The 27,241-nt window shown below is 47.4% G+C and overlaps 1 protein-coding gene, 1 long non-coding RNA gene and 1 pseudogene across 2 annotated transcripts in view; 1 reads left to right on the forward strand and 2 right to left on the reverse strand.

Moving 5' to 3' along the window:
- LOC136331817 (uncharacterized) overlaps positions 1-27,241 on the forward strand; it is a 141,586-nt gene that overhangs the window by 54,585 nt on the left and 59,760 nt on the right. The gene's annotated exons all lie outside the window — the stretch shown is intronic.
- On the reverse strand, positions 728-1,264 carry LOC136328791 (zinc finger CCHC-type and RNA-binding motif-containing protein 1 pseudogene; annotated as a pseudogene).
- On the reverse strand, positions 9,063-27,220 carry LOC136331785 (zinc finger protein 773-like). Its single transcript, XM_066270811.1, has 4 exons — positions 26,976-27,220; positions 18,616-18,742; positions 17,824-17,922; positions 9,063-11,263 (listed from the first exon to the last, which is right to left on the reverse strand). Exons 1-4 carry the CDS (start codon positions 27,006-27,008, stop codon positions 9,858-9,860), a joined length of 1,665 nt encoding a protein of 554 aa, XP_066126908.1. The 5' UTR covers positions 27,009-27,220; the 3' UTR covers positions 9,063-9,857.

Genomic DNA, 27,241 nt, shown 5'->3' on the forward strand with positions numbered 1-27,241 from the left:
TGATGCTCTGCCCATCTGGAGTGTTGCTCAGCAAACCAGCTCTTGCCAACACCTGATGGAGGCCACGGAGCCATCCTCAGTGCCCAGGCCAATCTTGCTCCAATGGAACGTTGGCTGCAGCAGGAGAAGAGAGAGAGAGAGAGGAGAGGGGGAAGGGTGAGAAGCAGATGGGTGCTTCTCCTGTGTACCCTGAACAGGGATCGAACTCGGGATTTCCACACACCGGGCCGATGCTCTACAGCTGCGCCAACTGGCCAGGGTCACCCCTCCATGGTTGTTGTTTTTTTTTTACTATTTTCTTTTTTATTTAAATAAATTGTTTTCAAGATTAATGGCTATGAGCCAATCTCTATTTTAAAATTTTATTTTTATTGATATCAGAGAGGAAGGGAGAGAAAGAGAAAGAGAGAGACATTGATCTGTTTTTCCACCGTTCCATGCCTTCATTGGCTGACTCCTGCATGCACCCCAACTGGGATCGAACCTGCAACCTTGGAATGATGCTCTAACCAACTGAGCCAACTGGCCAAGGCAGCAAATCTTTATTTTTAATACCCTGCTAAGGCAAGATATTTTACTTTAAAATTTCTTTTTAATATCCTATTTTATAGTAAAAAATTATGTGGTATTCTTATGCTCAAATACTAAAAGTAATCTTTAGTCCCAACCAAAGTTGGTACTCTAAGATTAAAACAAAATTTTAAATATTTACATAATAAATATAATTTTAATCACTAAGTTCTTCTTCATCACTGAAATATGTGCTTTTCTTTATCCTTGGGCGTCTTGAACCATCTGACGTTGAGGGACCCCCTGAACTGGGTTTCCTTTTTTTTTGCTCTTCAATTTTGGCTTGCTGAAAAGCAATGGCCTGAGGCTGTCAAGAGCAGGATCTTCCCCTTCATCTTCACTTTCTTCTACTTCTTCAATTTCTTCTTCTGGTTCAGGAATTTTCTGTTTTTTCTTTTTCTCTTTCTTCTTTGGAGGTTCACGTACTCCAAGCATATTTTTAGGACAGGCATAACTTAAGTGTTCACTTTACTGTTCGATGTTTATTGCCCTGGTACAGTTTTGTGCAGTCTTTATCCAAAAATAAAATAAATGCAACACCTTTACTCTTCCTGGTATCTTTATCTTTCATTATGGTAACCTTGACAACTTTGCCATACTTGGAAAATACCCGGTATAAGTCACTGTTGGTCAGGGAAAAGAGCACCCTCCATGTCTTTACACAGAGGCTTTGGAGCCTGTCATCCTCTCCCATCCCCGTCACGCCGTGTGTCACCCACGAGCTGGCACCTGCTGGATTAAAACCGCGCGACTTGGAAGATCTAATAGTGAACAGCCCTGAGGGATCCAAGGGGTCAAAATGACCGCGAGGAGGAGAACGCCGGGAAATACGCCTGTTCTGGGCTTTCATTGGCTCGAATTTGTCAAGTGGGACGCATTGCCCTCTGGGTAATGTAGTTCCTGCAGCCGCTCACTTAGCTTTGTCTTAGTCATGGACCTTGGAGAATAAAGTGTTGTGCCGTCCCCCAGTGGCAGTGAGAAATTGACGAGCTTGGGGCGGTTCTCAGGTTTCTGGGGAGTGTTGTCTGCAACCCATCACAAGTTTGTCGACATTATTTTCTTTTATTTTTGGAGACATTATTTGAAACTCGTGAAGCTCAGATTGTTCCTCCCCGAGGGGGAAAAGTATGATTTCAGGTATTCCCAAAGATTAAAAATCCAAATGGACATATATTCTCATTCGGACACAAAATGCATCCACCCTTAGCTGGAATGAGTTAAGCATTTCTGCCAGTTCAAATGCACGGAGTCAGAAACATTAGTGGACTTTGTAACTCGTCAGGTTCAGTCTGTACTATGGCTTAGAAGACAAGATAACGAGGGATCTGGGTTCCCCCAAGGAGGGTCAGGAGAGATTATCTCTGCTTCTGGTTCCCACAAAACATTACTGCTACCTGTATCATCACTGACGGTGTTCAATCTACAGAAAAACAGTTTACCCTTTTAGCATTTTCTACTCAATATTCTAAGATACATTCAATGGTTTGAGAATCTGACATATTTCTCAAACGGAGAGCAACTTATCAAATTTTGTCTGGGGATGGGATAGTGACTACATCTGAACACCAAAACCTCTGGTTTTGGAGGAAAGGAATGATCATTTCCTTGGTGATGGCTGGGACTCATGGGCGTGGGCAATTGATATGTCAGAAAACAAGTGGTAAAACACAATTTACAAAGAGCTATTAATAGTGATTATGTATTAATACTTATTCAAAGACAGTGGTAGAAGAAGCTCTGAGGAAACATCAGTGGATGGGGAAAGGACTTAGAGCTCAGATAATTTATATCAGGAGACACTGAGGTCTGATTTAGGCTGAATCCAATCTTGGTATTGTGACTTCTTTTTTTTTTTTTAAAGATTTTATTTATCCATTTTTATTGTAGAAACAGAAAGAGAGAGAGGAAAGAGATAGAGAGAACAGGAGGAGGAGCAGGAAGCATCAACTCCCATACGTGCCTTGACCAGGCAAGCCCAGGGTTTTGAACCGGCAACCTCAGCAATCCAGATCAACGCTTTATCCACTGCGCCACCACAGATCAGGCTCTTAATTTTTTTTAATTGATTCATTTCAGAGAGAGAGAGGAAGGGAGAGAGACAGAAACAACAATTTATTCCTGTCTGTGCCCTGACCGGGGATCAAACTGGGCAACCTCTGTGCATCACAATGATGCTCTATCTAACTGAGCTGTCAGCCAGGTCTTCATCAGATAATCACAATTTTTTTTACTACTCTGTGTTACAGTCCTTAATCATTTTTATTATATACATATCAATATAAAGATAGAGGGTATCCCACTGATTTTAGAGTTTTCTTTATTATAACTAGCAATTCCGAAACATTCCAAAGTTTTAGTTAGTAAATTATATTAAGCTTTCTCTACAAATGGCTATAAAATTTCTTTATTCTGATTGAACTCTAACTGATAATGAATTGGTTCACTCGGTAGTCCAAATAAATAAACCCATAAGGATGACAATTGGAGAATGCTTTGGGTATACCTTGGGGTTGAATGAACTCCTAAACATCTAGCCAATGGGAAATGAATGCTAGTGACTCGTGGCACACAACAGTAGCATAATTAGTCTGTTATCTGAGTCTGATAATAATGGATTGGCAAGTGTAGCACACCTTGAGAACAAGGAAGTGCTGCACTGAGTATTAAGGAATTGAGAGTGACTACAGACTGTGGCAGGGGAAGGAGTCTTTCGAGTTCATGTTATTGCTTACAAAGAGAAAATGGTCATTTCAAGCCTCAGTATGAAAAACAGAAAGTTTCATGGTAGCCCTAAAAGAAGCTTTGATTTCCTTAGTTTACAGTGCTTATAGTGCTGAAAATCAAAACAGTAAGTCAGTGTCTTGTTGGATTACAGTAAGACTTTAAAACAGTACCACAATATATCTTATGACTAACTTAGGTTATTGATTTGTAAAGCAAAACTCAGAATCTTTAAATAGGACTGTCCCATTGAATGCAGGAGAAAATGACTATCTGGAATTCTTAAGTGACTCAATCTCTCCTTCTAGGTGTCTGGGGAGACTAGCCTTCCTATGATAACATCATGTTTTTTATGGGCAGTCAACACCACACACACACACACACACAAAAGGCCAATTCCCCTCAAATCTAACCACATCTGTAACTAGTCTCACTCCTACCATAATCCAGGATAATAATAGATACATCAAAAGGATTGTGGCCTGACCAAGTGGTGGCACAGTGGGTAGAGCATCAGCCTGGGATGCTGAGGACCAAACCCCAAGGTTGACAGCTTGAACGTGGACTCACCAGCTTGAGCACGGGGTTGCTGGTTGAGCTCAAAAGTTGCTGGCTTGAAGCCCAAGGTTGCTGGCTTGAGCCCAAGGTCACTTGCTTGAGCAAGGGGTCACTAGCTTGGATAGAGCGCCCTGGTCAAGGCACATATAAGAAAGCAATCAGTGAATTACTAAGGTGTGACAACAAAGAATTGATGCTTCTCATCTCTCTCCCTTCCTGCCTCTCCATCCCTGTCTGTCCCTTTCTCACCGTCTCTCCCTCGCTTTAAAAAAAATGCATTAGGATAAGTTTACACACTTACATATCTGAAACTTTTAAAAATTTATTAATTTTAGAGAAAGAGCCTGACTTGTGGTGGCTCTGTGGATAAAACATCAACCTGGAATGCCGATGTCACCAGTTAGAAACCCTGGGCTTGCCCTGTCAAGGCACATACAGGAAGCAACTACTACAAGTTGATGCGTCCAGCTTCTACTCCCTTTCTCTTTCTCTCTTCTCTTTCTAAAATTCAATAAAAGCTAAAAATAATTCTAGAGAAAGAAAAATAAAGAAACAGAAACATCAATTTATTGTTCCACGTATATATGTATTCACCAATTGTTTATTTATCTTTGACAGAGACAGAGAGGGACAGATAGAAAGGGAGAGAGATGAGAAGCATCAATTATTTGTTGCAACTCCTTCATTGTTCGGTGATTGCTTTTTCTTATGTGCCTTGACCAGGAGGCTCCAGCTGAGCCAATGACCCCTTGCTCAAGCCAGCGACCTTGTGCTTCAAGCCAGCGACCATGGGGTCATGTCTATGATCCCACGCTCAAACTAGCGACCCTCACTCAAGCTGGTAAACCCGTGCTCAAGCCAGATGAGCCTGCGCTCAAGCTGGTGATCTCGGGGTTTCAAACCTGGGTCTACCGCATCCCAGTCCAATGCTCCATGCACTGCGCCACTGCCAGGTCAGGATATATGACTTGATCTTAACAATCTCTTCACATGGTGTAGTTTCAGGTAACATTGGATTATTCATTGTGTAAATGTCACTGGAATTTATTGAATCTGCATGACTAGGTTTGATGCGTGTTCCTGGAGGCTGCCATAGTCAGAAGGGACCCACGTAGGTACCAGGTCACAAGGAGGAAGTATGAAACTGAGGCAGCACTGTTATGATTGGGCCAGGCACTGCCAGCTGAATCCCAGGCCCACATGAATCCCAGACATGGTAGGCTGAGAGATCTGGGTGGTGGTCTTGAGCCAGTGCCATAATTCTATGGGCCAGGATCTCTGGGCCCCCTGCCTCAGAGATGGTTCATTTTCTGCACTGATCCTCCACTGTTGGAGTGCCCTTATGGTCATGTGAGATCCATGGATTTGGGGAGCAGTGGCTGTGTCCCAGGAACTCCTTTTCCCGTTATGATGGGGACCTGGGGCTGCCTGTGTCTCATGGTGACACAAAAAGTTGTCTATGGGGTCCCATCTTGTTACCGGGCTTGTGAGTTGTACGCTGTGTGCTTTGACCCAAGACACTCAAAGAAATTCAGCAGAATGGGGCCTCCTGGACATGCATCCTGTCGTTGGGAGGAATGTTGTACTGTCACCATGACAGGATTTGGCTTTGCTAGAATGTTCACAAGTACCTTGCTTTTCAAGAGCTGCAGTTAAGTTCTCAAAATACACACGTCCACCACCAAGCGGGCAAACTCAAGCGGTTCTCCCAACCTGACGTGTTTCCCCACTGGATCTCTGACAGTCCGTGGAGATTTCTGTGCTCTTAGATGCCCAAAGCTAAGTTTGGCCGACTCCTACCCTTGTGTTCCCCCCTGGCGCTGGCTCTGCACTCTGTCCAGATGTGACAGCATCAGCCCTGCGGCTGCGCCACCACCCTAAAAGCCCTCCTGCCAGGGCTTAGGCTGCACAGCTCTGTACCTCCGCACCGCCAAGCTGCTGAGGAATCTCTATGGGCACCTATCCCTCCCAGGATCACGCCCACCCCTTCTTTCCTCTTAGGAATATATCTCCTAAACTAGGGTCCCCATGAGATTTGCAACCAGGGGAGCAGTGGGCAGTGGCAGCTCATTCTGGGCTAACCCCATAGGCCTTTCTTCAAGGCCCCTTTTCTCTGACTTCCCAGCGAGCCATAGCAGAGCCTCACAGAGGCTCTCCTGTTGGTTCTTGTATCCTAGGCCCTTCCTGGTTTCATTTGCCCCAGGTTTAATAAACATCCTCTCAAAGAAAAATGTATTGTACAGTCGTTTTTAATTCTGTGAAATGGTTTCACCACATCTATATTTATTTTCCTACCAATGTAAATTACATTATAGATTTGGTTGATAAATTTGCATGCCTGATAAACCACACTAGGGTATTATTTATTAATGTTTATATAATATGTCCATGGCTGAATTTAATTTGCTAAAACTTTGTTAAGATTTTGTTCTAGCTATGTTCACGTGGGTATTGGTCTGTAATTTGTTTTAGTGTTATCATTGCTTTTGGTGGCCTGTGCTGGGTTTATTTAGTTAGCTGGGACATGTTTCAGCCTTGTTTTGGAAGAGGGTGTATACAGTTGGTACTGCTTCATCTCTAAATATTCTGTAAAAGTGCCTGACCAGGCGGTGGTGCAATGGATAGAGTGTTGGACTGGGATGCAGAGGACCCAGGTTCGAGACCCCGAGGTCGCCAGCTTGAGCGCGAGTTCATCTGGTTTGAGCAAAACTCACAAGCTTGGACCCAAGGTCGCTGGCTCAAGCAAGGGGTTACTCAGTCTGCTGAAGGCCCACGGTCAAGGCACATATGAGAAAGCAAGCAATGAACAACTAAGGTGTCACAAAGTGCAACGAAAAACTAATGATTAATGCTTCTCATCTCTCCATTTCTGTCTGTCTGTCCCTGTCTATCCCTCCCTCTGACTCTCTGTAAAAAAAATAAAAAATAAATAAAATAAAAATTTAAATATTCTGTAAAAGTTCTATCATGTTCCAGGGATGACCCTCAGCCACTGAGAAAACAGGCAGATCAGTCCTAAATCCACAAGGAACTAAAAACATCCAATAACTCAAATGGACAGGAAGTTCCTTAGACTCTGCCAATACCTTATGTTAGCCCAGTGAGACCCTGCCCAGGTTGGACTGACAACTTACAGAATTCTAATATAATTTATGTTCTTTAAATCACAGGTTTGTGGTAATTCATTCAGACAGCAATGGAAAGCTCATACATTATTCTGTGCAAATTTCTTTACTGTCTGATACAAGAATATCTCCTAGATGCATGTACCTTTCCTGCCCCAACCTGGAAATAGCCTCTTTTCTAAAGAGTTTTGGTTCTGGGTTATTTATTTATTTATTTATTATGTGTGACAGAGACAGAGAGTCGGAGAAAGGGACAGATAGGGACAGACAGACAGGAAGGGAGAGGGATGAGAAGCATCAATTCTTCATTGCAGCTCCTTAGTTGTTCAATGATTGCCTTCTCATATGTGTCTTGACCGAGGGGGGGAGGGGGCTACAGCAGATTGAGTGATCCCTTGCTCGAGCCAGCGACCTTGGGCTCAAGCTGTTGAGCTTTGCTCAAACCAGTTGAGCCCATGCTCAAGCTGGCAACCTAGGGGTCTCAAACCTGAGTCCTTGGCATCCCAGTCTGACGCTCTATCCATTGCGCAACAGCTGGTCAGGCACTGGGGTTTTTTTTTTGTTTTTTTGTTTTTTTTTTTGAGAAAGAAAACATGTATGTATAAGCCAATAACTGGGTTATTGAGCATAATAAATATGCTTATGACCACTGGCAATGCCACTGCTTTCGAGGCTACCTCAGAAGAGACAGGATATACACACATGTAAACCTCTCTGCATTAAATCTATAAAGATTTCACAAGATTGGATATTTAAAAGGATTTATAAGGCTCCAACAGCATACTCAAATAAGGCTTTTATTTATAAAGATACAGAACTGTAAGAAAAAGCCTCACCTGTGGTGGCGCAGTGGATAAAATGTCGACCTGGAAATGCTGAGGTTGCCGGTTCAAAACCCTGGGCTTGCCTGGTCAAGGCACATATGGGAGTTGATGCTTCCAGCTCCTCCCCACCTTCTCTCTCTGTCTCTCTCTCCTCTCTCTCTCCCTTTCTCTCTCCTCTCTAAAATGAATAAATAAAATAAAATAAAATAACTCCAGACTTATGTTAAAAAAAAAAAGAACACAATGCCAAATGCACAATTAATAAAAGAACAAATGGATAAACTGGACTTTATGAAAATTAAGAAATTCTGCCCTGGCCGGGTAGCTCAGTTGGTTATAGCATCGTCCTAATGCACAATGGTTACCAGTTCAATCCCCAGTCAGAGCATATGCAGAAACAGATCAATGTTTCTCTGTGTCTCTCTCTCCCCCTCCTCTCTCTCTCAAATCAATCAATATTTTTTTAAAGAAATTCTGCTCAAAGAAATATTAAGAAAAAAAGGCCTTGGCCACTGGCTCAGTGGTAGAGTGTCGACTGGCGTGTGGATGTCCCAGGTGTGATTCCTGGTGAGGGCACACAGGAGAAGCGCCCATTTGCTTCTCCACCCTTCCCTCTCTCCTTTCTCTCTGTCTCTCTCATCCCCTCTTGCAGCCAAGGCCCCATTGGAGCAAAGTTGGCCCAGGTGCTGAGGATGACTCCATGGCCTTCACTTCAGGTGCTACAATGGCTCCGTTTGCAAGGAAGCAACAGCCCAGATGGGCAGAGAATCGCCCCTCGTGGGCATGCCGGGTGGATCCTGGTTGGGCGCATGCGGAAGTCTGTCTCTTTGCCTCCCTGCTTCTCGTTTCAGAAATAAATAAATAAATAAAATAAAAATTAAAAAAATGAAAAGTCAACCCATAGACTGAGAATATTTGTGAAGCACATATCAAACAAGAAACTTGAAGCCAGAATATATGATATTAATAAACTGCAAAACAATTCTTTTAGGCCTGACCTGTGGTGGCGCAGTGGATAAAGCATCAACCTGGAATGCTGAGGTCACCGGTTCAATACCCTACACTTGCCTGGTCTAAGGCACATATGGGAGTTGAAGCTTCCTGCTCCTCCCCCCTTTCTCTCTCTCTCTCTCACTCTCTATCTCCTCTCTAAAATGAATAAAAAAAACCCAACAATTCTTTTAATAGTAGGCAAAAGATATGAACAGAAGATATATGGATGGCAAATAAACCCAGGGAAAAGTGCTCAACACTGAGTCACTAAGAAAATGCCAATTAAAACAGTGAAATATTTATTATACACCTACAGAATGGCTAAAATGAATGGCCCATGTCTAACATACAAAGGTCAACAGAACATGAAGAAACTTGGAACCTAACATACTCCAGGAGGAAAAGTGAAATGGCATGACCATGTAAAACACAATTTGGCAAGTTTTTAAAATGTTAAATATGTGGGTCAACTTCCAGTGTATGTGTGAGGAGTTTTGTGACCTTGCTTCCCATTAAGACTGTGGAAGTGGTCCTAAGGGTGCACAGCAAATGAAGAAGCATTTCTTGCAGGAAATCTAATATTCTGCAGGAAGAATAAGAGCCAGTCACATCCGAACCAAGACCACTCCCTCTCTCCCTCTTTCAAACTCAGATGAAAACGACACTCAGGACCAATACAGCCAAGAGCACAGGGCTCTCTCTCTCCTTCTGAACTCCCGCCATGCAGAGGGCTGTCTTCTCAGGAGGGACAGGGTGTCAGCAATGTATCACCGTGTGCTCAGTGTGCCTACTTAGATGAGTGATGTTCAATTGCTGGCTTCTTGACAAAGCCTCCTCTCAGAGCTGCTCTCGTGTTAGGTTTCAGTTGACCAGAGACAGCACATCCCTTTCAGCCTTACGGCCTTTGTCCAATCCAAACCTTCCAGTGTTGAACAAGGTTAATGAAGCCTTTGGCTGAAGCATCTCTTCCTGGTGACTGCATCCATAATGCCTATCTGGGCTATGAAGTATCCTTTGCTCAATCAGAGCAGACTTTTGGGTAATGGCTTTCCCCTATTAGTTGCCTTCAAGACTTCACTCCTCTGTGAACTTTCTGGTGTTGAGTGAGGTTGAAATGCTGAGTAAACGATTTCCCACAATCACTGCACTCATAAGGCATTTCTCCAGTGTGAATCCTCCGATGTCTAGCCAAGCTGGGGCTGTGGCGGAAACATTTCCCACATTCCCTGCACTCATAAGGTCTCACTCCAGTGTGAACCCTCTGGTGTTTAACGAGGTTGGAATTCTGACTAAAGAATCTTCCACATTCATTGCATTTAAAAGGCTTTTCTCCAGTGTGCACTTTGCGGTGTTGCACGAGGCTGGAGCTTTGGCTAAAAAATTTCCCACATTCCCTGCACTCATAAGGCCTTGCTCCAGTGTGAACTCTCCAGTGAATAATAAGGCTTGACTTGTAGTTATAGAATTTCCCACATTCAGTGCACTTATAGGGTCTTTCTGCAGTGTGCACTCTCTGATGTTTCCTGAGGCTTGAGGTGAAGCTAAAGAATTTCCCACATTCATTGCACTTGTAAGGCCTTACTCCAGTGTGAATACTGTGGTGCTCAACAAGGGTGGAGTTATGCCTGAAGGATTTCCCACACTCACTGCAGGTAAAAGGCTTTTCACCAGTATGAACTCTCTGGTGTCGAATGAGCTCAGCATTGCTGCTACATGATTTTCCACATTCACTACACCCATAAGGCCTTTCACCAGAGTGAACTATTTGGTGTATAAAAAGTTTGGATTCATGGCTAAATAATTTCCCACATTCCCTGCACTCATAAGGACCTTCTCCAGTATGAACTCTCCAGTGATTAATAAGACTTGACTTGTGGCTATAGAATTTCCCACAGTCAGTGCACTTATAAGGTCTTTCTCCAGTGTGAATTCTCTGATGTTTCCTGAGGCTTGAGTTGAATCTAAAGAATTTCCCACATTCACTGCACTCATAAGGCCTTACTCCAGTGTGGATTCTGTGATGCTCAACAAGGGTGGAGTTACGCCTGAAGGATTTCCCACACTCACTGCAGGTAAAAGGCTTTTCACCAGTATGAACTCTCTGGTGTTGAATGAGTTCAGCATTGCGGCTAAAGGATTTTCTACATTCACTACACCTGTAAGGCCTTTCACCAGAGTGAACTATTTGGTGTATAAAAAGGTTGGATTTATGGCTAAATAATTTCCCACATTCACAGCACTTGTAATGCTTTTTTTCAGGGTGACTCTCCGAGTTCCTATGTGGCTCCCCTGTACTGGGAGTCACTTGATGGGTAAGACCGGAGTTGGTCAGGAAGTCCTTCTCACGCGGCCCCCAATCTTCTCTTCTCAAGGGTTTCTCTCCACAGGGCAGCTTCTGATGTTCGGGAAGGTTTGCTCTGAGCACTCGTTCTACATGAACACTCTGCTCAACCTCCACTCCACGCCAACAACCTGAAAGTACAGAAATGCTGGTGATGTGGGTGTAGACTGGGGGTCGGGGGCAGCACTGTCACAAACACAAACGTGCACCCGACACACCCATCCGTGAGTCCCTGGGACGGCTGCCAGGATGCGGGGCCAAAGATCTGTGTGATGCAGGGCTGCTGTACAGCGCTGGACCCTGATATGCACCCAGGTCAGTGTGGGGGTGCAGAGCCTCATGCAAAACAGGGACACAGCCTGACCAGGCGGTGGCGCAGTGGATAGAGCGTCGGACTGGGATGCGGAAGACCCAGGTTCAAGACCCCAAGGTCGCCAGCTTGAGCGAGGGCTCATCTAGTTGAGTCCAACATCGCTGGCTCAAGCAAGGGGTTACTTGGTCTGCTGAAGGCCCGCGGTCAAGGCATATAAAAAAACAAACTAAACAAAACAAACAAACAAACAAACAAAAAAACAGGGACACAAAGATGGGTGCAGCGCCTACACACTCCCCTGCCAATGGCTTTCAGCAGGGCCTTAGTTTCTGGTTACACAGGAACAGAGTGCAGAAGTGTTCTTCAGACCCAGGAAAACTGAAGCAACTGAATAGCTGGTGTTTAAGCCCTCCTGACTTGCAAATACACCAGTGAAGTCCCCTCGCACCTCTTCATGTGAACCCCACCTGACTGCCAATAAAGGCACTTACCCACAGGTTCCCTCCATATCTTTGCAGCGCTCCCTCCCAGGTAACACCCACTCCCAGCAAGCAGTAACTGTCTTTCTGGGTCCTGTGAGTATAATAAACTTTGTTTATTTCCACACATCTCCTCTGTCTTTCCATTTTTTTTTGTATTTTCTGAAGTGAGAAGTGGGAAGGCAGAAAGACAGACTCCTGCATGTACCCAACCAGGATCCACCTGGCATGCCCACCAGGGGGTGATGCTCTGCCGATCTGAGGTGTTGCTCTGTTGCAACCGGAGCCATTCTAGTACTTGAGGCAGAGGCCATGGAGCTGTCCTTAGCGCCCGGGCCAACTTTTGCTCCAATGGAGCCTTGGCTGCAGGAGGGGAAGAGAGAGATAGAGAGGAAGGAGAGGGGGAAGGGTGGAGAAGCAGATGGGCGCTTCTCCTGTGTGCCCTGGCTGGGAATCAAATCTGGGAACTCCACAAGCCGGGCCAATGCTCTACTGCTGAGCCAACCGGCCAGGGCCTCCTGTCTCCTCTTGTGGCCACATCTGACCATCTCATTAAAGGATACAAAACAATTGGCATCACAAACAGGATTCTAGTTACAAGCACAGGAGAATTTAGGAGATGCCCCTCAACTGCTTGGCTTGTTAACTGGCTGTCCCAGCTGGGCTCTACCATCTACCAGCATCATGCTGATGGCCCCATGTGCTGCTGGGCTGCTCCGTGCTCGCTCACCCAGGCACTACCAAGGCTTTGCACCCTAAGTTGTAGATCTCGTTTCCCTAGAATACCCTTTAATGGTACCCTGAGGTCGTAAGGAGTTAGAAACTAAAATTCGTAATTTTACAAGACTAGAAATCCACACTATCAATAATAAAGATTTCACTCAAATAGCTGGGGAAAGGGGGAGCTGATTGGTTACTGAGAACATTTAATCTGGACTTGCAGCTCCAGGTCACAGAGAGCCCCAGAAATGAGGCAGCGGCTGGCATTACTAAACAGCCCAAAATACATGATTTACTTAAAGATCCTTTGGCCCTGGCCAGGTATCCCAGTTGGTTACAGCCTCATCCTAATACATGAAGGTTTGCAGGTTCAATCCCCCATCAGGGCACATACAAGAATCAACCAATGAATGTATAAATAAGTGGAACAACAAATCCATGTTTCTCTCTCTCCCTTCCTCTCTCTCAAAAAACAAAGATTCTTTGACCCCCACACCCCCATTCTCAAATGGTATTTCAGGACTGAAGGCACCCAAGCATAGAGGACATCCCAAACACCAGAGCAGGTATGACAAAAACCAGAACGTTTGCCTGACCTGTGGTGGCGCAGTGGATAAACTGTCGACCTGGAAATGCCGAGGTTGCCGGTTCGAAACCCTGGGCTTGCCTGGTCAAGGCACATATGGGAGTTGATGCTTCCAGCTCCTCCCCCGTCTCTCTTTCCTCTCTCTCTCTCTCCCCCTCTTTCTCTCCTCTCTAAAATGAATAAATAAAAATTAAAAAAAAAAAAAACCAGAACGTTTGATAAGATTATAAAGGCCTCAGCTGAGGAACCTGAAACCTCTACCACCCTCAGGGATTTAAAAGCCCTGCCATTACAGACTTGGATTTTCAGGGCTTGGAGATGCCCAATGAAAAACTATTAAGAAAGATTGCATGCTCCCACAAAACTGTAGTGGTTCAGCTGACCTACCAGTTCTATGAACATTCAGGTAGGAAAACCCTGACTGTGTTTCTAATCCAGACGAAGCCCCCGTTGTCACAGAGGCCAGGAGTTGGGTGGCAATTCTTCATCTAATTGGTATGTCCACACCAAACTGGAGACCATGGTTGAAACTGCTGACAGGCCATGACAGTTCCGCCCTCCTGACTCACAAAACATTGACTCATCACACTGGGGGTCTCCTGGCACAGAAGTACTGGCCACCCAGCTGTTCTGCCTGCTCCTTCTTTCCCAATGTTCTGTCGCCCCTGCTGCCTCTAGGTGGGCATGTCTCATGAATGTATCACTAGGCAAGATTTTCCCAAATTACGACTAAAAAAGATATTATTAAAAGACCCTCACTCGCCTGACCAGGCAGTGGCGCAGTGGATAGAGTGTCGGACTGGGATGCAGAGGACCCAAGTTCGAGACCCCGTGGTCACCAGCTTGAGAGCGGGCTCATCTGGTTTGAGCAAAAGCCCACCAGCTTGAACCCGAGGTCGCTGGCTCCAGCAAAGGGTTACTCAGTCTGCTGAAGGCCCGCGGTCAAGGCACATATGAGAAAGCAATCAATGAACAACTAAGGTGTCACAACGAAAAACTGATGTTTGATGCATCTCATCTCTCTCCGTTCCTGTCTATCTGTCCCTATCTATCCCTCTCTCTGATTTTAAAAATAAAAAAGAAAGAAAGAAAAGGGGGGGCAACAGTGGTACAGCATTGGCACAGTGTGTGGATGTCCAGGGTTTGAATCGCAATCAGGGCACACAGAAGTGCCCATCTGCTTCTCCATCCCACCCCCTCTTGCTTCTCTCTCTCTCTCTCTTTCTTCTTCTCTCTCTTCTTCTGCCCTCCTATAGCCAAGGCCTGATTGGAACGAGTTGGCGCCAGGTGCTAAGTATGACTCCATGGCTTCTGGCTCAGACATTAAAAAATGGCTCTGGTTGCAGCTGAGGAACACCCCAGATGTGCAGACCATCACCCCCTAGTGGGCATGCTGGGTGGATCCCGGTTGGGGTGCATGCTGGAGTCTGTCTCTCTGCCTCCCCTCTTCTCACTAAAAAAATAAAAATTAAAGGCCTGACCTGTGGTGGCACAGTGGATCAAGCATCGACCTGGAACACTGAGGTCGCTGGTTCAAAACCCTGGGCTTCCCTGGTCAAGGCACATATGGGAGTTGATGCTTCCTGCTCCTCCCCCCTTCTCTCTCTCTCTTCTCTAAAATGAATAAATAAAAATAATTTAAAAATAAAATAAAATTTAAAAATAAATTAAAAAGCGGGCAATTATCACCATTTCTCCTTCAATAGTCCAATTTGGCTAGTCTTAAAGGCTTCTACCAACAGTAGCACTGAACTATCAATTATTGTCCTCCAAGCCCCCCATCAGGGTTCCAATATCTAATATAAGCTAAATTAAACAATGACCTCTAAAAGGTGCCCAGTGACTATTGTGACATGGTGTCCCTGGCCTGTATATTTTATTCAGTGCCTGTTTACCAGTCACAGCCTCAGTTCACCTTTCCCTTTGAAGGAACCCAACATACATTTTCTGAGCTGTTCCATGAGTTCAACAGCCCAGCCACTGCCAACAATCGGTGCTGCCAGGACCCAGTCAGGGTCCACGTTCACTTACACTATCACCCTTGTTCACACTGTTCTCGCCTGAGGACAGCTGCATGTTATAATAAACCAGCTGCACTTGGTCAGTCTCCCACATGCGGACCATCTTCATTCACCCTCATGCTTACAAGCTCATGAACGCATTATGCTTTGAACAATGGAACTTTGGGATCCTATTGTGGTCCAAAGTCACAGGCACAAAACCCCATATACCTTTTCCCCCTTCTTTTCCAAGTGAGAGGGCAGGGAGAGATAGAGACAGACTTTCATATGCATCCTAATTGGTATCCACCCAGCAACCCCTATCTGGGGCCGATGTTCTGCCCATCTGGGGCCATGCCTGTAACCGAGCTATTTTTAGCACCTTAGGGAGAGGCTCCATGAAGCCATCCTCAGCACACAGGGCTGACACACTTGAACTAATTGAGTGATGGTTGCAGGAGGGAAAGAGAGAGAGAAAGAGAGAGAGAGAAGGCGGAGGGGGAGGGATGGAGAAGCAGATGGTCTTCTCTCTTGTGTGCCCTGACTGGTAATCAAACCTGGAACATGCACACTCCAGGCCGCTGCTCTACTACTGAGCCAACTGCTAGGGCCCCTATATACTTTTACCTGTGGATTCCCAATAAAATTGTACCCCAGTTTGCAATGGTTACACAGGAGGTCCCCACAGTTCTTTATCCACTGGGTATCTCTGTTTCCATCAACCCAAGGGCGCCGGAAAAATCAGGCAATATCTATTCCCATCTTAACAGCACTTGTCTCAGCTACGGGAGACACCAGCACTGGCACCGTACAACAGCCTTCACTAAGATCACACCATGACTGCCAACCAGCACCTCTCAATGGCCCTCTCAGATGTACAAAGGATGCATGAGACCCTGTCCCTCTGCAACAAGCCCACGAGTCTCTAAGCCCAAATCATCAAGAATAACAGATGGGCTCATGACCAGGCAGGAGTGGGGGTACCTGTGCCATATAGGGCACCTCCTGCCATATGTACAATAATCACTCCAGACAACTACAGGCCAAACCACTAGGTTTAGGCCATGAAGTAAAAAGAATAACGTTGCCTGACCAGGTGGTGGTGCAGTGGCTAGAGTGTCGGCCTGGGGACACCAAAGCCCCAGGTTCAAAATCACAAGGTCGCCAGCTTGAACATGGGGTCATGTCTATGGTTGCTGGCTTGAGCCCAAAGGTCACTAGCTTGAGCCCAAGGTTGCTAGCTGGAGCAAGGGGTCACTGGCTCAGCTGGAGCCCCCTGGTCAAGGCACATACGAGAAAGCAATCAATGAACAACTAAGGTACCGCAACTATGAGTTGATGCTTCTCATCCTTTTTCCTCCCTGTCTCTCCCTCAATACCTCTCTAAATAAATAAGTAAATAAAAACACCAGATTCCCTTATACCTCCTTGCTTTTTCCCTCCAAGTACAGTGGCGTGTGCTGCCTAGGGTCACATTCATCATAGGCTTAGGAGGACTTCTCTCTCTCTCTCTTTTTTTTTTTTACAGAGACAGAGACTCACAGAGAGGGATAGATAGAGACAGACAGACAGGAATGGAGAGAGATGAGAAGCATCAATCATTAGTTTTTCATTGCGACACCTTAGTTGTTCATTGATTGGTTTCTCATATGTGCCTTGACCGTGGGCCTTCAGCAGACCAAGTAACCCCTTGCTGGAGCCAGCGACCTTGGGTCCAAACTAGTGAGCTTTGCTCAAATCAGATGAGCCCGTGCTCAAGCTGGCGACCTCAGGGTCTCGAACCTGGGTCCTCCACATCCCAGTCTGACACTCTATCCACTGCGCCACTGCCTGGTCAGGCTAGGAGGACTTCTCTTGGTTGTCACCTCTGTCTAAAGCTTCCCTATGGTGGCTAGACCAAGCTGTTCCAGTCACCTCTAAGTCTTCACCACCCCAGTGGCCATCGTTCTCCATCCCTATTAGTGCTATTAATGATGTAGAGATACTACAGAGTCAGCTGACCTGACAGTTTTAACACTTCCTTTCTTCCTGCTGTCTCAACATTCCCACAAACAGGCCGACTGTCAGCACCCCACCCTGGTGACCAGGGGACCAAAGGAATAAGGCTGCCCTCTGCCACAAGTGCCCTTTCTGACTCTCCCATGACTGACATAGGGATAGTCACATGTCCCAGTGACATCCCCGCATCTTTTCTCATCTATTCTACCGGAGCACCAGTAGGGGCGCAGGCCCTCAGTCCTGCTCACTCTCTGCTTCCTCCCTGCTTGGTTGGGCCCCCTCAGCGGGCGCTCCCTTCCAAATGATCCTGACCCCTTGGCAGGCAGGGACAGCCTCTCTGGACCTGTGTATCCTCTCGTAGCTGCACCTGACTGACCATCTCATAAAAGAACACAAAACAAGGCGACTGTTGGCGAGCTCTGCAGAGGGGGCTGTGGAGAGCACCCGGTGAGAGACAGAGAAGGGGGCAGCCCTGGGTCAGACGTCAGAGCCGGCATGATAAATGGGCCACTTAGAAAGAAAAGATGGAAACCCGGCACGGCCTCTTGCCTCGGCGACAAACAGCTCACAGCTGTCCTGCTTCCCCTCCGAGTACCTCTTGGTGTGGCTGCATCTGTGACTCCCTGGGCAGGGAGATACGGTGCTCCCCACTGCTCCGGCTGGGTAATTCCATGCGTCCTAGAAGATGCAAGTCCTAAGGGAGAGACAAGACGGGGGGGTCAAAGCCACCCAACCCGTGACAGACCAAAGGGGGGAAAACTGAGTATTACAAAGATAACCTCAGCCTGACCTATGGTGGCGCAGTGGGTAAAAGCGTCGACCTGTAACACTGAGGTCACTGGTTTGAAACCCCGGGCTTCCCTGCTCAAGGCACATATGGGAGTTGATGCTTTCTGCTCCTCCCTCCCTTCTCTCTCTCTCTCTGTCTCCTCTCTCTAAAATGAATAAATAAAATCTTTAAAAAAAAAAAAAGATAACCTCAGAGGAGGGTCTTGCATGAACAACACACTCAAGGTGGTGCCTCAATTCCTGCCCCAGGTAACGGCTCCCGTAGAAACCAGAGGAGGAGGGCAGAACCTGGGGACAGAACTGCCACAGACCTTCATAGTGTCACCAGAAGAGGAAGGAGCCAAGATTATGATCTGTTAAGCTGAATGCAAGACTCCTCATCCTCGAACCGTTACCCACAAGGCTTTGGGCAGCTCGGGGCAGAGGGGGTTAGTGCACACCACCCAGGAACGGGCCGGGGGCTCACACAACACTCACTCCAGGATGGGAAAGGAAGCAGGGTCCACTGTGCAGCTTCAGGAAGGACAGACCTGCCACTGGGGAAACAGGGAACAGCAAGCCCCACCCAGGATGCCGGACTGGGCTGTGCAGACCTTACCCAGAGATGCCATGAGCGCCACGTTCTCCAGCATCACGTTGCGGTACAGACGTCTCTGGGCCTCATCGAGGAGCCCCCACTCCTCCCAGGAAAAGTAGACGGCCACATCTTCGAAGGTCACACAGCCCTGCCAGGACAAGGACAGTAGAGTTCATGGGCAGATGTCTCTCCCAGGAGTCGAAGCATCTCCCCTACCACCCACTCTCCTCCAGGGCTCCCGACATCAGAGAAGATGCCAGGCTGCGGTGCCAGCGACACCCAACTTCTCCTCACAGTCCCATTCATCCCTGCTCAGCCCTCAGTAACAACAGGCAGCCAGGCAGATGGACATCATGTAAGCTCTAGGGCTGGCCAGCAGGTCCTCACCCTCCTCCTGCAGACAGTTTACCTGTGAGCCTCCAAATGTGCTTTCCCGACTGACCAGGCGGTGGTGCAGTGGTTAGAGTGTCAGACTGGGATGCAGAGACCCAGGTTCAAGACTCGGAGGTCGCCAGCTTGAGCGCAGGTTCATCTGGTTTGAGCAAAAGCTCACCAGCTTGAACCCAAGGTTGCTGGCTTGAGCAAGGGGTTACTCAGTCTGCTGGAGCCCCACGGTCAAGGCACATATGAGAAAGCAATCAATGACCAATTAAAGTGCCACAACGAAAAATTGATACTTCTCATCTCTCTCCCTTCCTGTCTACCCCTATCTATCCCTTTCTGTGACTGTCAAAAAAGAAAACAAAACAAAACAAAAAAACAAATGTGCTTCCCCAACACAACCAAACTTGGGTCACTGTTCTCCCATCAGTCCCCAGGACACGGCCTAGGGCCATCAAGTTCTACTCCCTCCCAACGTGCATGTCCCTGTGGACCCCTCACATCCCCAACCTCTCCCTGCCACCTCCCACATACACAGCACACCACATGCACCTCCCTGGCTGGACCACACGCCATCTGTGCACACAGCCTCCAGAGGGTACAAGGCAAATGTCATCAGTCTCATCCTGTCCAGGCCCTCAGTGGCCCTGACGGCCAAGGGGGAACTCCCAGCATTGAAGGCCTCCCTACCTGACCCCTTCTCCTCACTTTATCCTCAGCCACTTTGAACCACACATAGATTTCAGACACCCTCAGTCAGCTCTCTTCTGCATTGCTGTTGGAAAGGTGTCCCCTGCAGTCTCAGCTTTCTTGGACGCTTATCGGAAGCCCAGGGCCACCTGTCTCTCACAGTGTGCCTGATTCTCTCAAGGAGTTCTTTTGATCTGAGCTAATCCCAGGTCCCACCAAGGTCAGAGCCTAAGGCCACCAATCTCACTCTCTGCCTTGCCTGCATACCCAACTCATATCCACTCCCCATGGAAACCCTGGCCACCAGCTAGATAACCCTCACTCCTGCAACCCCTCCCCCCACGGCCACTATTCTGTGTCCTGTGAAGCTGACCACTTCTATCCAGGTGTCCAGTGAGTAGCCATGTCCTTGGCCCCGCATGCCGCTCGTTACCTAACGGTGTGGCCAGCAGCATGGAAGATGCCTGCTGCCAAATCTGATCGACAGCTTCATCCTGGTCCGCACACCATCAGTGTAGTGGGCGTCTCCAATCTGAATCCTTCACCTGAGCACCAGACTTGTGCGTTCCACTCAAGGGTCCACGGGAGGGTCTCGAGCACCTCAGTTCAACAGAACCCAAACCTGACTCCTAATATTCCCACTGAAAATTCATTTTACAATAAACACTAACTTCCCTGCTTCTAGCTACTAAGGCCAAACATCTCAGAGACACTCCTAACTCTTCCACTTCTCTCTCCCACCTTCTACATCACAGTCTGCTTGGACCTACTTAACATTCACACACAGACTCCAACACGTCTTTAACCTCCACAGCCACCCTGGTTCAGCCACCACCAACACTCACCTGAACTACTGCAGTAGCCTCTTCCCTGGTCTCCCTGCAACCCAACAATCCGCTCTCTCTTCTGCAGCAAAACAGCCTGTTCGGTCTGATTCTGATCATGCCCCATCTCTGCTCCAAATATCCTCCAGCTCCCACCCCCATCAGACTAGAGGCCCCGCTCTTCAGACTACCACGTCAGGTTTAATTCCTGCTGTTTCCACCAGGTAGAATAAAGATCTAAGGTTACCTCAGCATTCCCAGCTCAACCTCGTCCCCAGCATTCCCTGATGGGCTGTGAATAAAATTTGTGCCACTGGTTGCCAGATATGGGAACCAGTCCATAAAATCCCAGGTCAGGACTCATACAGCCTTGGCCGTGGGTGATCGCTTTCCAGGGATCTCAGATGGCAGGATAGGAAGAGTAGCAGGTAGAGAGTCCCAGTCTACGCAGGTGGGAGTGGACAAGGATGAGGATCTGGGAGACCACCCCTTACTACAGCAGATCTAGAAGCAATCCTGCAGGCCACAGTGCTGGGCCCCAAAGGCTCATCTAAGGCCTCTCGCACCATCTGGGCCTCAGTCCTCAGTAATACTTTATCTAGCTTGGTAGTTACTGAAAGGCAGAAACCAAACAGGATGAACCAAAAACACAAGGCTAGTGTGTTCTCAAAGGAAATTTTATTTTACAGGCACTTAGGTGCAAGCGGACTGAGACCAGCAAAGGCTGTCAGCACTGAGCTGCAGGAGGGGGCAGTAGATATAGGGGTTGCTGCAAGCATTTGCTGGCATGGGGTTGCCTGTACCTGGGCATGCCCAGATTAGCATATTGGGGTTTGTGGCCTTGGTCACTGTCTCCCTTTCCCAACACTCAGGTCCTCACGATGGCCTTGTCTCAAGGACATTTCTCAGAACCTTCCCAAGGTGGGGGGAGTTGCTTAAGAGGAGGGGGGAGGTTGGGTGAGGGAAATCTCAGTTTTAAAGGGGCTTTGAATTTAAGGGAGCTAACTTAAACCTAACAGTTATTTCCTCTCCACAGAAATTGTTCTTGCCCTCCTAACTGACTAATACACTTGGTAAATCGTCCCTCCTTTTTTGATATTTGTAAGATAGCTAAAAGGAACTGCATATATCTCTGTACATGGTAATAAAAAATCTCTTGTGCCTGACTGGGCAGTGGTACAGTAAATAAAGCGTGGGCCTGGGACACTGAGGTCATCACCAGGTTTGAACTCCTGAGATCTCCAGCTTGAGCATGGACTTATCCAGCTTGAACGTGGGGTTGCTGTCTTCAATGTGGGATCATAGACATGATGCCTTGGTCGCTAACCTGAGCCCAAGGTCACTGGCTTCAGCACACTGTCACTGGCTGGGCTGGAGCCCTGCCCCCCATCAAGGCACATATGAGAAAGCAATCAATGAACTATGGTGCTACAACGAAGAATGAAAAATTGATACTTCTCATTTCCCTTCCTGTCTGTCCCTATCTGTCTCTGTCAAAACAAAAAACCCTGGCCGGTTGGCTCAGTGGTAGAGCGTCGGCCTGGCATGCAGGAGTCCCAGGTTCGATTCCCAGCCAGGGCACACAGGAGAAGTGCCCATCTGCTTTTCCACCCCTCCCCCTCTCCTTTCTCTCTGTCTCTCTCTTCCCCTCCTGCAGCCGAGGTTCCATTGGAGCTAAGATGGCCCGGGCGCTGAGGATGGCTCTGAGGCCTCTGCCTCAGGTGTTAGGATGGCTCTGGATGCAACAGAGCAATGCCCCAGAGGGGCAGAGCATCGCCCCCTGGTGGGCATGCCGGGTGGATCCCGGTCAGGCGCATGCGGGAGTCTGTCTGACTGCCTCCCCGTTTCCAGCTTCAGAAAAATGCAAAAAAAACCCCAAACAAACAAAAAACAAAAAACAAACAAACAAAAAACAACAAAAAACAGAATACTGCAGAAGAGGTACAGAGGAACAAGAGATGCATGGAAGCCACAATGGCATGTACCCAATAGTATCTCTTATCAATGCGCAGGTGTCAGCAACTTAGGCTAGGGAGAGAAGTTGGTTACAGAGAGGGTATGAGTGATTTGACACTGGTCTTATTGATCACTGTAACAGCCCTCAACAATAGGTAGTGTGTAAAATAAATGACATCTAAATTCTGCACCTGTATGTAAAACTACAACCACCCCTCTTTTTCAGCAATTCCCCTGTGGTTCTTAATATTGTTTCTTCAACACCACCAGACACGGACTCACCCTTCCTTTACAACCTCTGTCCAAGTCTCCTCCTACATTGCACCATAGTCATCTCCTTGGCTATTCTACTTGTTACTTAGCAACTCTGGTCCAGAGGTCTGGCAAATTCAAACGAGATCAAGTACTAAACAGACACTTATGGTCCCACATTGATAGAGGCAGCCTTGCATCTTATTATGAAGACCACCCTCCCTGACTGTTCCTTTCTTCAACCTCACCTACTGAGAAACCACATCAGATCTCAGATATCCACAGCCCTCCTCCACTGGTGCTGTACTTGATGTCTCTCCACGTTGCCCTCACTCCAGGCCAGTCCCAGTGTTCTTCTACCCTGTGACCATAAGTTTCACAAATGACCAATTATGAACTGCTCTCTGAAATATCTCATACCCTTAACAGGCCCAAAATAAAAGCCCTCATGTCCCCAATAGAAACTACTGTTAGGCCCTGGTCAGTTGGCTCAGTGGTAGAATGTCAGCCCGGTGTGTGGAAACCCCTGGTTCGATTCCCGGTCAGGGCACACAGAAGCACCCATCTGCTTCTCCATCCTTCCCCCTCTCCTTTATCTTTCTCTCTCTTCCCCTCCTGCAGCCAAGGCTCCATTGGAGCAAAGTTGGCCCGGGAACTGAGGATGGCTCCATGGCTTTCAGGCAAAGCACTCAGAGAGATTTTGTAAAGGGCAACTTTGTAATTGTTGAAATTGTATGAATTGTACTGTTACTGTAATGTTTGTATAACGCACCTCATTCCTGCACTGGAATGCCTGTGGTATATAGATGACAAAGCGAGCAAAAGGGGTAGAATGTTGACCAAATAAGTTGGTGAAATGATTTTTTTTTTTTCAGAGACAGAGAGTCAGAGAGAGGGATGGATAGACAGGGACAGACAGACAGGAACGAAGATAAGAAGCATTAATCATTAGTTTTTCGTTGTGCGTTGAGACACCTAGTTGTTCATTGATCGCTTTCTCATATGTGCCTTGACCGCAGGCCTTCAACAGACCCAGTAACCCATTGCTTGAGCCAGCGACCTTGGGTCCAAGCTGGTAAGCTTTGCTCAAGCCAGATAAGCCCACGCTCAAGCTGGTGACCTCGGGGTCTTGAACCTGGGTCCTCCGCATCTCAGTCCGACGCTCTATCCACTGCACCACCACCTGGTCAGGCCAGAAATATGATTTTTATGTTTGCTCGCTTGTGGTTTACAATGGAGGCTGGGCAGCGCCAGTTAAAAGTGGTCAGTGAAATTGCAAGTTACCTTCCAGCTTGGGAAAGGCTATTATTTTGCTAATGGAGAGGTTTTCTTACTAGAAAGTTTTGTTTTTTTTACAGGGACAGAGACAGAGTCAGAGAGAGGGACAGATAGGGACAGATAGACAGAAACAGAGAGATGAGAAGCACCAATCATTAGTTTTTTGTTGTGACACCTTAGTTGTTCATTGATTGCTTTCTCATATGTGCCTTGACTGCGGGCCTTCAGCAGACTGAGTAACACCTTGCTCGAGCCAGCGACCTTGGGTCCAAGCCAGTGAGCTTTTTGCTCAAGCCAGATGAGCCTGCGCTCAAGCTGGCAACCTCAGGGTCTCGAATCTGGGTCCTCCACATCCCAGTCCGACGCTCTATCCACTGCGCCACCGGCCGGTCGGACCTTACTAAAAAGTTTTAAAGAAAGAAAGGAAGGAGAAGTCAGTTTCCTCCTACCCCTCCTCCACTGAGGAGGAAGAAGCTAGGAGGAATTCAGGAAGGAGACCTGCAGGGGACTATCTGAAAAACCCCTTCCTCTGTGATAAAATATCAAGGGACTGCAAAATTGTTAACATTAGTATTTTAAAAGAAAGAGTCAGGCCCCCTTACTCCTCCTTTCTGAGGAAGAAAAAACAAGAATGCAAGAAGAGCTTGCAGGGGCAAAAGTCAGCTAGTCATAGTTTAACTATTTCTTATAGTTCTCTGAAAGGACTGACACCACTTGCTAGACAGAGCAAAGATAGAATCTATCTGAAAACCCCTTCTTTTTCTCCTTTATTAAAAGCCTTTAGGAAACAATGTTTACATACCTTAATTAAATATTCCTACACTAATCCTGACCCACCCTCTCATCCTGGAGTTATGAGTGAGGTATACCTCTAGACAAGGGGATCACGAGCCCCGCTCCTTGCATGAAAACCTGTATCCTGTAACATTTTCTATGCTTTCTAATAGTCATCATTTTGAAATTCTTTGTAGCTGCAAAACTTGTAAACTAAACAAAGCAGGGCCTGACCAGGCGGTGACACAGTGGATAGGGCGTCAGACTGGGATGAGGACTCAGGTTCGAGACCCCGAGGTTGCCAGCTTGAGCGCAGGCTCATCTGGTTTGAGCAAAGCTCACCAGGTTGGAACCAAGGTCACTGGCTCGAGCAAAGGGTTACTTGGTCTGCTGTAGCCCCACGGTCAAGGCACATATGAGAAAGCAATCAATGAAAAACTAATAATTGATGCTTCTCATCTCTCTCTGTTCCTGTCTATCCCTATCTATCCATTTACTCTCTCTCTGTCTCTGTAAAAAATAAATAAACTTTAAAAAAAAAACAACAAAAAAAAAACAACAAAGCGGGGACTAGCTTGACTTCCTAATAAGCTAGCCCCAACACTCTTAGCAAAAGTAACTTCATTTAACTTCTCTCCTTATCCCAAACTAAACATTTCCCATTATTGTGGTGACAGGGAGAGGTTGTAAATCCTAGAATGTTTGGGAATGTCTCTGCCAGGTATGTAAAACACTTATCACTACTGTAAGATTAATGACTTTTGTACCATGCTCCCTGTCCTTTCCCCCCCAACCAGTATGTGGTTTTTTTTGTTTTTTGTTTTTTTTAAATTTCAGTTTATTTTTTTAATTTTTTTTTAATTTATTCATTTTAGAGAGGAGAGGGAGAGACAGAGAGAGAGAGAGAGAGAGAGAGAGAGAGAGAAGGGGGAGGAGCTGGAAGCATCAACTCCCATATGTGCCTTGACCAGGCAAGCCCAGGGTTTCGAACCGGCAACCTCAGCATTTCCAGGTCGACGCTTTATCCACTGCACCACCACAGGTCAGGCCAGTATGTGTTTTTTGTCTATAAAAGCAGGCTCAGAACTGTACTCATTACTGCATGATTTGAGATGATGCCCATGCATATCTACGACTTAATAGAGCTGCTCTTAAAATTTCCTCTATAACCCACCTTGGTACCTCTGTGGAACTCACTGGATTACTTGATAACACCTCTTTCCTAATCTTAAAAGTTTTTAAGACCTTAATGGGCCATTTCCAACTCTTATTCTCTGACCTCACCTAAACCTCCTCCCACGCTGAAGTCAGGTGACTGACGTGGGTACCTCCAGACACAGGGATCAGGAGCCCCTTGCATATAAATCTGTGTTCTATAAAGGGTATGTAAGATGTAAAAAATCTAACTATGGGGAGCATGTGTCCTTACAGCCTCTAGCACCGCCTGCTCCGCTGGCTTTTTTTTTCCTTCTTTTTTTGTATTTTTCCGAAGTTAGAAGCAGGGAGCCAGAGACTGATGCCCCTATGCACCCAACCAGGATCCACCATCCCCCTTCACCCCCCTATCCCGGCATGCCCAGCAGGGGGTGATGCTGTGCCCATCTGGGGCGTTGCTCGTTTGGAATCCGAGTCATTCTAGCGCCTGAGGTGGAAACCATGGAGCTGTCCTCAAAGCCCGGGCCAACTCCCTGGAGCCAATGAAGCCTTGGCTGCAGGAGGAGAAGAGACATGGAGAAAAAGGCGAAGGAGAAGGGTGGAGAAGCAGATGGGCGCTTCTCCTGTGTGCCCTGGCCGGGAATCGAACCCAAGACTTCCACAGGCTGGGCCAACGCTGTATCACTGAGCCAGCCGGCCAGGCCCCCGCCGGCTTTTTAATTCTCTTTTTCTTTCAATAAGTTATCTGAGCGTCTATCCTCCGTCGGGTAGCTTTCCTGGTACAACCTCAGACTAGGTCTCTCTTGTGTTCACAAACCCTCCATTGCCCCAAGCGTCCTGAGAAGAAAAGGAAAACTCCTCAGGCACCACTTCCGTCCCGTTCTCCGTCGCCTTTAGACACAAAACAGGGCGCGGGCTGTCACCCTCTGTCAACCCGTCACACCAGGTGTCACCCACGAGCGCCTCACGGTCCGGGACGCCGGGGTCTGGGCTGCAGGACGTGACCGGTCCCCACACCGGGGCTCCGGGTTCGGAAGGGTGAGGCGGTGAAGGCCCGGGGGACGCGCCTACCTCAGCCGGGCGCCTCAGCGCGGCCGCCGCCATCGCAGCCTCAGGGCCGAGGACAATGGCGAGAGCCGAGCGACCGGGGCGGGAACTCCGGCACCAACGTCAGAGGCCGGCCTCACGGGCAGCGGCGTCCCCGGCCTTAAAGCAGGCCCTACGCCGTGGCCACAAAGCCTCCTCCGGCGCTTTTGTTTCTCCGTCACCTCAGAACCGACCTGTCGGAGAAGGAGCACAAACTTCTGCAGCAACCCGAGAGCCACTAAAATGACCGG

This window comes from Saccopteryx bilineata, chromosome 3 (genome assembly GCF_036850765.1).
Source record: "Saccopteryx bilineata isolate mSacBil1 chromosome 3, mSacBil1_pri_phased_curated, whole genome shotgun sequence".
NCBI lineage: Eukaryota > Metazoa > Chordata > Mammalia > Chiroptera > Emballonuridae > Saccopteryx > Saccopteryx bilineata.